At 31.6% G+C, this 11,315-nt stretch overlaps 1 protein-coding gene across 1 annotated transcript in view; it reads right to left on the bottom strand.

Annotated features, from left to right (window-relative positions):
- Nucleotides 1-1,751: 1,751 nt before the first annotated feature.
- Nucleotides 1,752-11,315, bottom strand: part of LOC117181126 (acidic mammalian chitinase-like) — an 11,827-nt gene continuing 2,263 nt past the window's right edge. Inside the window, exons 2-6 of the mRNA XM_033373694.1 lie at nt 4,244-4,303; nt 3,732-3,996; nt 3,209-3,587; nt 1,981-2,249; nt 1,752-1,902 (exon numbers count right to left, since the gene is read on the bottom strand). Of these exons, the coding sequence (XP_033229585.1) occupies nt 1,752-1,902; nt 1,981-2,249; nt 3,209-3,587; nt 3,732-3,996; nt 4,244-4,303 (1,124 nt within the window). The remainder of the gene's footprint in view (nt 1,903-1,980; nt 2,250-3,208; nt 3,588-3,731; nt 3,997-4,243; nt 4,304-11,315) is intronic.

Here is an 11,315-nt window from a genome sequence, read left to right as displayed (position 1 = left end):
CTACCTGAAGCATTTTTGTGTTTTATTTACTAGACTATCATAAATGATGGTGGTTTTGAATAAAATATCTTACATTACTCATAAGTTCACACAAGCCTGAATTCTGTCCACTCCTTTCTTAGTTAATTCATTTGAATATTTCGGTTTTTTAAAACTTTTGTTTAATTAATTTGAATTATTACGAAATTCCTCAAATTTTTATGAATTCCCTCATATTCTTTTACATTTACAACAAATTTATTGAAAAGAATATAATTTTTTGGACTTGTTATTAACACTTTTTAGTTCTCATGATAATAACCTAAATTCATTAAAATTCTTACAGAATTGTTCTAAATTTCATCGAATTCTTTCTTATCATTTTTTAATCATCATAACATTAGTCTCATTATGTTTGTACATTACTCATTATTATTTACATCTTGGGATAGAAATTAGTTACTTTCGGTTACTTTTTCGGTTTAATGAAGTCACTTTTTTCAATTAATTAAACATCACAGTCAAAACAATTATTGAAATTTTAATATACTAAATAAAATAAGTAGGACTAATGTAAAATTGACAAGGTGATTTAAATATGTCGATTTTGACGGTACATTACTGGGCCAAGTCTCACTTTTACACGGGAAACCATGTCTTATTTAATCGGCCCAATGTTGAACCAGTACTGGCAGCCTATATTGGCTATTCATATTTACCTATCCGCCACCTATGCTTGGCCCAGAATCGGCACTTTGTTTCGCCAAGTCTCACTCTTAGCACCTAATAAACAAATCTTACACGAAAGATGAAAAAAATTTATTGAAAAATTGTCAATGTTCACAATGATATTTGTTAAGTTCTGTCATTAAAATTTGTTTATGTTAATGAAAAATTACATTTCCTGTTATTGCAAAAAGTTGTAAAGTAGGCTGCAACGGAAAAAAAAACAAAATATTACACGAAGAAAAATTGTAATCGATTTAAATTATTTATTGGAAAATTATTGTATTGATATTCCTGTTACCATTTCGTGTATTTTACATTTACACAACGTCGCATAATAATAAATAATTAGAAAAAGAGAGCTTGAAATTTGGTTCTTTAACTTTTCTAAACTGCAGCTTATGGGAATGGCTTTTTCACAGAGTTTCAACTTGTCGGTTTAGCACAGTGGTTAGCACTCCCGACTGCTAGGCGATAGATTTAGGTGTATAGATGTAGGTTCAATACCCCGTAGCGTTAGAAACATTATTTGCAACATAAGGTTCAAAATGTAATATATGTATATATAGACCTTAGGCTATAGCAGTGTTGGTACCCAGTGTTGGGCCGACAATGGCAGTCAAGCCCTGGCTGCCAAGTCAAGGCTATCGTTATGAATTCGGCAATGTCGCGACGATGACAGCCAGGTTTGCTCCAATACTGGTACCCAGTGTTGGGCCGACAATGTGAGCAAAACATTGGCTACCAAGTGCAGGTCATAGTTATCATTCCGTCATTGACGCCATAATGGTAGCCGAGTTGCGGTAATATTTTTGCCGACCATGGGACAACGTTGAGCCGTATGTGACTTCGCACTTGGGGCAGCTATTTTTAAGAAAAGGATGATCATTTTGTTAATATATAATAAATTTTCACTCAAATGAAATTAACTTAATTCCAATTTCAAAACAAAATTTCAATGGGCTTATAATGAAGAATTCAGACAAATGTGATTATTGAAGATGTTTTGACTTATTTATTTTTCCGAATATTATTTATAGAGGAAATTAACATTTTTTTCTGAGGAGTCGGTTCAAAGCCTTTAAAAGTGGAAATTTTTTCCCGCAAACTCCGCCGGAATCATCATTATCTATAGTCATTACCATGGCACCGCCAAGATGCATGTCCTGCACATATTTGGCCTTCACCTCGATGGAACTGAAAATAAAATTCAAAATAAAGCATTCTTATCATAAATCTAATACATACTTGAATAAAATGTATTTGAATACTCACCGAACATCATCATAGGCCACAATTTGATTTTTCTTGTGAATATACGGTACTTTCTGTTCTGGGTCGTAGAAATAGGACCATTGTTTTATTATTTTACAAAATTCAAAATATGGCATCGCATCACCAAATTCTCCTCTATAAGTAAATGGTGCACCTCTACGAAAAGTGTTTGGATTATTCAAACTATAAGACAATCCAGTGAAAGAGGTTCCCAGTAATAACTTGTTTTGTGGAGCACCCTCGGTAATCCAGTATCTCACAACATAATCCTACGTGGAAAATTGATGACAAACTCATTAAGAGTGTTGGATAAATTAATTTGAAAATGGTTGACTTGCTCTGAAATTGGTCTAAGTCTAAGCCCGCAATTTTTCCAACACTGGAAAGTATGTATATATAATTTCAGTTTTTATTCAGATTAAATTATTATTATATATACTTCAATAGTCTTGCAGTCGATACAATTTTTCAAATTGTTAATGAGAAAATTTTCGTCTGAAAGTATCTCATAAATACCGAAGTGGCAGACGAAAATTTAAAAAAAACAATGGTCGATAGGAGAAGCCTCGTTTAACACAAATATATTTTTTTTATATAGAAAAAATTATATTTTTATCAACAAACTCATTTTTGTATATTCAAAAGCATAATTGTATAACATAAATTTATAAACAAAGATGTTGTCACAGTTGTTAATATCTGTTTAGCCGCTTACGAGAAAAATGTTAGTCATGTTGAAACATATAGTTTTTTAAATAAAATATCAACTCAACCGCTTGAATAATCATTTTCAAATGCTAAGTATCCAAATTTGAGAATTGCAGCCTCTACTAAAAATTCAAGGTCGAATAAAAAAATTGGTAAGCGAAAAATTCAAAAATTTTGGATTTCGACTAAGCTTAACCAATCCTACAACACTATGAAAGTCGCTTGTTTGGTTCCTCACACTTTTTTGATTTTACGTGGATCTATAATTTTCAATTGAATTTAATTGTACTTCACACATTCAATGAAAGAACTTTATTTCTCAGAAAATCTGATCTTTAAGGGGTAAATATTGAACCTCAATAAAAACTGAACTACTCCAATCTAAATAAAAATACTTTTTAAATGCCTTTAAAGGCGAACATCTCCAATTTTGTTTAAAACCTTTTTGTTTCCGATCTAATTCACTTATTAACAAAATTTATATGACATTAAAATAACTTGCAATGTTTTTCTGGCGTGCCTCCGGATTTTCCTTTGATGAATGATACATTGGGCTAGTATGGCCAATACCATTTTTCTTGTCCTCATCAGTGTATCCGTGAAAATTAAAAGTCTTTAAATTTATGAAGTCTGCGTATCTCGATATTCCTTTGATATCATATAATATCTTGGCAGCCGCTTTATTGGGATCAACTTTTACAGAGAGAATGAACCGCTTTTTATCAAATTTTTCTTTGAGTGACTTCACTAATAAAACGAAACTTTTTTTATCACAAGGATGTTCACCACGTTTAGGTAGAGCTGAATGGTCAATGTCCATACCATTGAATCCGTATTTTTCCACGTATTTAAAAACATTATCGGCAAGTTTCTCTCGCAGATCCCGATCAGTAAGTAATCTATAAAGTGAAATTTAGCAAAATTAGCTCCATAAACCGATCTATATCCCACAATCTTTTGCTTAAGAATATTCAGATAAGGTTTTATCAATTTCGAACATCTATTATTATATCTTTTATCGTGGATTTAAATATTAAACATACTTATGGTTAACATTGCAAATTCCCGCCATTGTACCAATGGTTTTCAAATCGGGGTTCTTCTTCTGAAGATCATTAAACTTCTTAATTCTTTCGCTTTCGACTTTGATATCTTCATATAGATATCCACTTTCAACAGAAGCGTTTGCTCCTATTGTTGCCAAATCGTAATATATATGACTGCAAAGAGACGGATCGATGTCCTCTAAATGTAACGCAGGTCCTGGAATATTTGGCGGGTATGTTTGATAGTAGCAACCAATCATTTCTAAAAAATAATTACAAAAGATTTAGCTGGGAAAAAGCAATATTTACGCCTGCCTCTAGTCCTGGAAAATTGGTGCAATTGAAAAATGAAATACTCTAATCGACCTGAATGTTCGGGGTAAGTAATCCAATTTTTCAAAAAATATTTGTCGACTGATTCCGAAATACGGCATGACGAGAAACTTTGATTATTTTTAATAAAGTTTTATTTAATAGGCGTAGTTAATACAATGCGATATAGTACTTACTTCCGCAATATTTAGCAGATTCTTTAGCAGTTCCCGACAGTTCACCGTCTAAAGCCAAAGCTGAGAATATTATAAGAAATATTATTAACTCGTGCATCTAAAAAAAATAAAATCGTTATATTAGAAAACCAGTAAATCTCGCACATGTATAGGAAGATGACTGGTGTAATATTCTTCACAATATTATTTCTTTACATATCTAATTTATTATTTTTGCAAAATATAGTTATCATTTCTTATGTACAGCAGGTAGAGAAATAAATAAACCATTATAACAGTCTAAAGTTTAAATTTAAAACGATTAGTATTAGAATACAAATGATTTAAACTGTTAATTTAAAAAAAATTCAGGCATTGAAACTATTTAGCAGTAGCAAATGCTTTTTCCACGAAAAATCTGGGGCGTAGAAGTTGCAACCAAATATTCAGACAGATATATAATTTTACCTGAAAAATATCGTCTAAGTTTATAAACTTTGAAAATCTTAAATTTTATTGTTAAACTAATCTTAATACTAATGAGACTAATCATTATACGCACCTCTAATCTTTCGAAGTGTTCTTGAAGAAATGTTCTTTTGGAATAATTTTGATAAAATACTATACTTTAGTTGAACCTGCAGGCCTTTTCATATTTTTGTTTACATCTACCAAAACACTTCATTTGCGACATCATTATTGGCGGTTTTTCATATCTTAGGTAAATATTGTCGTCGTTAAAAAGTAATGCTTGATCTAAATAAAAAGTTTGTTATAGTTATCATTCTTGACTTTGTATGCTGAAAACCAACTGTGTTTAATTTCCTGACAAATTCATTTTATGTATAAATTTTGTATAGAAAAAAGCTTTAGTTTAGCAGAACTAGCATTTTAGGTAAGCATTTTGTGCATTCATGCTTAATTAAAACTATGAAATTACAGCTCAGATAGAATAAAATTATCCTTTAAGCTATCATTTGTCCTGATCATTAATTATTACGCTACGAGGCAGAAGTGAAGGTTATAGGTTAGAAATGCGGCCCTATATTGAAAATTAGAGCTAATCAAAATCTCCAGGTAGTGGAATAAAAAAGAAGCTTCTGATGTGTTCCCTGAAGGGTTTACATTTTTCACAGCTTTTCTAAGCTTTAAGTACTTAGAGAACCTTTTTCTCTAGAGGTACTGATCCGACGTCTCGCTGGGGATGAACAATTCCTTTGCTAGGCTAGTGTTCACCGCATGGGCCGCCGAGGCTCTTCCAGAGTGCGAGGCAGCAATCGAACCTGCAATATCCGATGCGATTAAATAGCGATTAAAATTGAAGACCACTATGGATTAGCCCAGTCATTGCTAAGAAATATGTAAATTTAATAAGTCTCCGAGATACCATTGCTTAAAAAACTAAAAAAGGTTCTCTTATTACGAATATCTCTGTTATTATTTTAAGGTACTGTTCAGTTTTAGTAATTATTTACACAATTGCTTTATTTTACAGACCTTATAAATCATGAAATTTACCGTTGTACCTCAGTATCAATTGCTGAGAAAATTTTTGCAAAATTATACATTTTCCATGCCAAGGTTAAAGCTCTTGAAAAAAAAACTCCGACTGAATGAAGGCATCTCTCACCATAATTTTCAATTAAACGGTTGCAAATTCTTACCCTCCTATTAAGAAGACTTTTCTATTGTTTATAAACTCCCTTGCTTTATTTCTTATGACAACTGTTGTAAATAAAAACCCTTAATGCACAGAATTACTTTTCTTGACATTTTTCTATGAATTCCCTCTTTATGTGTTCTTTTCAGCCGATTGTATTTCCTTAGTTTATTTTGATATACAAACTAAATCCAATTTCCAGTTTTCCTGACTCTACTAAATAGTCTTCTAGTTCCCCTTTTTAAGGCCTGAAGTCTATAATACCACCAAGGAGCTCATGAGATCTAAATATGGCTTTATTCACTACATCTCAAAACAAATTCCAGCTCACCAATCGATCTCATCCTCCTACTATAGGAATAATTTCCAATTCCCCGAAATCTATCCTATAGTTATTCAAGTCATTTTACCTTGGAATCCATTGCCTAATCGGATCAGACTCGTCAACTGTCAGTGAAAGGCATATATGCCTGTGATCTGATAGAGATGTCTAGGATGATGCCTTCCAGTTCCTAAGTGATTCGCTAATGGATATAGAGCACAAGGTAAGATCTCTAATTGTTGCCCAAGGTTGATTTATTCCCGCGATTTAATATGGCTTAATAAGTACTGATTTCAATTGCTACTAAGTCTTTATTACAGAACCTCGGTAAATAATATTTTAGACATCCCTTCTGATATAAGTTGCCTTCGTGGGGCTTTCAGCAGTTCTATTGTAAATTTTATTGAACCGTATTTTTGGCTCATACCTTTCACTTCTGCCTCGCAACAACAAAAGTCATCAATTATAGCAAAAGCCGTATGTTCCACCGTAACACGTCTGTTTAAGATGACTGAAGTAGATTTAGAGCGGTGAAGATTAATTTTCGTAAACTTCAAATGCGAGGATTTTATGCTGTTCATTTACAAATCAGCTTTATCCAATGTTGGTTCCAAATTCAGCTGCTCTTCCGCTGTCCTAGCTGTCTCCTTCGGATTCGAAAGTATTTTCATCCGGATTTTTTAAATCCTAGATGCAGTTTACAGTCGAACGTATTTATGCTTTCGAACACTAAAGGTTTGGGGCTCAAGACAAACTGGTTTATTTTGGCATATTTTTGTGTATCCATGATTGTCCACTCTTCCACTATCAAGGTAAGATTCTTGAGTACCAACCTTTTGAAGATAGATGATGGCTCTTCTGAAATTCTAGATATACATGGAATAAATTTATCAGGTTTGAGAAGGTTTCTAAAATTAATAGTTTTCATTTTTGCTTCTTCTCATGGTTTCAAACCGCTTACTGCCTCGATGACATATGTTCTAGTCATGTTATAAGAGCAGATGACGGAAAAAGAAGATGTTTTCAAAACAGAAGTCCCCAAACATCGGAATAATGACCCGAGGTTTCACCCCGGCCATGCTAATCTCGAGGGCTGCTTCAATGGCCATTTCTTGTTCTGAGTTTAGCCTATCTTGTGGGAAACTTTTGAGCACAATAGCCAAATTTCAGGTGACAGTAAAAAGTTAGGCTGTGTGACGGACATAAATCACCTATCTTGCCCTCAATAATTTTCTCCTTTCTTAATTAGGGGTGCTGCCATCAGACCTGGTTCTTTTAAGGTTTTTTGGTTGAGGGGTTTTTCGCTTTGAAACAGAAGTTCTGGCAGCACTGCTATATTTCTTTTTCATATGACCTTTTTTAATCTCCGCATCCTCTGTGGCTTTATTCCCATTAATGTAATATTCCTGGAGGGAGTTATAAAAGACTCCCCTCTATATGCTTATTTAATGATTATCTTGGCTTAGATAGCTATTCCTAAAGTCGAGAGCCATCCGATATTCGTGTTGGTGCGGGGGGTCTTAGGCCTCCTCACGACTTCCAAGTCCAAAATCACCTTCTGCTTAGACAGGTAAATTTGAATTCCCCACCGTAAAAAATAGTCGAGTTTACGCATCTCACAAAGGATATTTTGATATCTAATTTTTCAGTTGAGGTTTGTAATTTTCAATCCAGTTTAATCTTGTTTAATCTCTTATAATCTTTTGGAATCCCATGTAATCCCTAAGATCTTGTATAATATAATCTCATTAAATGTAATATTGTGTAATTTCATGTAATATATGGAAATGCGGACTTTATAATATTTGTTTTTGTGTTAAAATTTTATGAAGTATCTGCATGATAATAGTAAATGAATGCATAGCACAGCATGAATAATATTTTACACGCTTACTTTAACGCAACACCTAGTTTTTTAATTATAATTTTAAATTATAACAATTCATTTTTATTAAAAATTTCGTATTTCGACATTTAAGTTTAAAACTAAGTAGCTGTCTTTCAATATTTTTTGCTAAGTTAAACTTTTGAGACGTTTATTGTAACCTTCTAGTATTTAAACCTTTCTTAAAGTTTTAATAAATAAAAACATTGTTCACAATATGAAAAGCGGTTTCTGCTTAAGAATCAATCTATGTCAAATATTTTAACATCTATGAAAAGGCCTTAATTGTTCATTTCTAAATTGTAATGTCAGGTAAAAGGAATGCTATCTTTAAATAAAATAAAAAGCCCTTTGTTTCACAATCAATTCTAAAATTACGAAAAAAACATTCGTTAGATTTGAATACATATCTACATTTGCATCCATTTTCTTTATCTAACGACAAAATTTATGCTAAACAAATAGCTCATAAGCAAAAATAAAAAACATAAGTCAAAGTTTAGTTTAGAGCTATTCATACCAAGAATAATTATTTTCTAGAGTAATTCCCTTCTTATGGGCTCCTGAGTCAAAATAGAAAGTCATGCCAAGTAGAAATGCTTCGACTCAAGTTCGACTTGGTTATGCCTTGAGTTAGTCTCCAAGATATCGAAGTGGGCATTTACTGATCTCAACTTAAGTCTTGAGTTGGCTAAGACGACAGTTAATCGTTTAGAGACGAGCCTCGACTTGGCTGAAATGATTTGCGTAAACTTGTCTCAGTACGAAACTTTTTCGGCTCATAACTGAGTTTAAGACTGATAAATGAAAAATTTGTAATTATTAAATTACTTATTTGTAGTTAAAAAATGCACAATCTGTTGGTCTAAACGAGTATGACCCTAAAAAATTTTCTTCAATGACATAAAAATTCTAACTTTCTAAAACGATCTCCTCAGCCGTTAGAAATACGCGAAAACAAACAAAATTTTCGATACCATCCTCAAACATATGTAATACAAATGAAAATCCGGAAATAAGTTGATTGAATATATATATTGTATAAAATTGTACAAGATTATTTAATTATTAACAAAGATTAGCTTTTATGACAGTCAGAATGCCCCTTTTTATAGGACAGGTATACACTCGAAGTTATAAACCGCTGATCTTGGAGTCATAAAGATTCGACTCAAGAGATAAATTTATGTCTTCCAGATATAGAAACTTGTCTCCAAGTCGAACTCAAGTACAAGAATTTCTAGTCGGGTATATGTGTCAAAAAATAATTTAAACAAAAAAGCTAAACTCGTTCCCACGGTTTGGTTTCACTGGGTTTGTTTTACCATTTTAGTACACTATAGGTTGATGTTTTCACAGTAAACCCCAGGAATAAATTTTATCATTCAAAAAGATAAGACGTTGAATCACGTCAATCAAACGAAAGATAAAATTTATCTAAAAAAGGTCAAATTTATCAGAAAAAGATGAAGTTTATTTGACGTAAATATTTTTTTAACATAGGTTATATGTCAGACAACTGCATCTATTTTCACAGAAAAAATGTCCTTTATAAATTTAAAAATACTCTCACTTTATTTCACTAATTTTAAAACCAAAAATCACTCATCTATATTTACTGAATACAGAGTCTGCACTTTGGTTAGTTTATACCAAATAGTGTTTATTTATAATTTTTGAAGTCTGCATCAAGGTCGAGAGAAAACTAAAGATTTGTTCAACAAAATTATATAGATGCAGCCGTTGACATTTAACCTATGCCAAAAAAATATTTACGTCAGATAAACTTCATCTTTTTTCAGATAAATTTTATCTTTCGTCACATAAACGTGATACAACGTTTTTATCTTTTTGAAAGATTAAATTTATTCCTGGGATTTACTGTGCTGTTATAATTCGATGGGTACAAATAAGACTGCACTATCATTTGTATTATACAAAAAATAGACTCGCAACACTGAAACTTGATTTAAAAGACGTGATTCACAAGTGAAATGGTCAGATAGACGCAGTAACATATTTTTGCATTAAAAATACGCGTTGCCAGTCTTTTGTATGTGGGCCCATGTCGGAGAAATACGTAAGTCTAAGTTTTATAAATAAATAGACGTACTAACATTAATATATTTTGAAAGGTGATGTCTTTTTAAAGAATCGATTGCAACTAAGTTGAAATATTTAAAAAGACATGTAAATTTTTAACTCTTATTGCCTTCATTATGAATAAATTATTTTAAATTCTTAATTCACAGAATTACTCATTGCTATAATTAAAGGTTAAATCCTTTTTTACTTAATCTACAGCATGTTGTTGTTTTAGGAATAATTATAGTTTTGATTATTAGGGGTTTTAATACGAGAGTAAGTGCAAAACATTTTTTAAACTTATTTTTATTGTTTTGATGAAGAATTTTTCCTAATCAATGTCCCCATCGCACATTAATAAAAATATTATTATATGACTTAAAAATACAAATAATATCTAATTAAAAATATGCAGAAGATCAATTATGATTGAAACTATAAACAAGCATTTTATCACGATGATCTAAAATTTATTTCTTATTTTTATAAAATGTTCAAAGTAGAAAAAACTTTTTTAACCACACATGCGTGATTTTATCCCTTTTCAACGCCTCTGAAGGGGCTGAAGATATACTTTTTACTCCCTATGAAGTAACATGTACATTTTACTCCCTAGGGAGTGACGAGTAATTTTTACTTCCTCGGCACAGAAAAGTGACGTAAATGGTGAATAACGCAAATTTTATATTTAAGAGCTCGCATTTTACGATAATCAGCCCACTCACTATCAGAACTGAGAAGAAATTTTAGTTGCAGATAATAGAATTTTGCTATAATTTATGGAAAGTTACAATAGATGAGTGATAAAATTACCGTAAATCAACAACAATTTTCGTAAATTTATAGACATTTTGCAATTGAATTTTGGGTAATTTATCTTAAGAAACCATAAATTATCTGTAATAATACCATACATTTCTGGCAATTAATGGCATCTTTTTAAATTGAATTTTGGGTCATTTATGGTAAGGTACCATCTTTACATGTAAAATGACTGTTTATAACAGAACATTTCTTTGCAATCACGCTTTCTTTATTCGAAAATGCAAACATAGTATTGTGTCGCAAAACTGTAAATTACTTGCGATTAGGAGCGTATTTGGAGTACTTTAAAGTAACTTAACCTCATATTACATTTGTT

Source organism: Belonocnema kinseyi, chromosome 10 (genome assembly GCF_010883055.1).
Source record: "Belonocnema kinseyi isolate 2016_QV_RU_SX_M_011 chromosome 10, B_treatae_v1, whole genome shotgun sequence".
Taxonomy (NCBI): Eukaryota; Metazoa; Arthropoda; class Insecta; order Hymenoptera; family Cynipidae; genus Belonocnema; species Belonocnema kinseyi.
The sequence above is the reverse complement of the archived record's forward strand: the minus strand, read 5'-3'. Positions and strand labels throughout refer to the sequence as shown.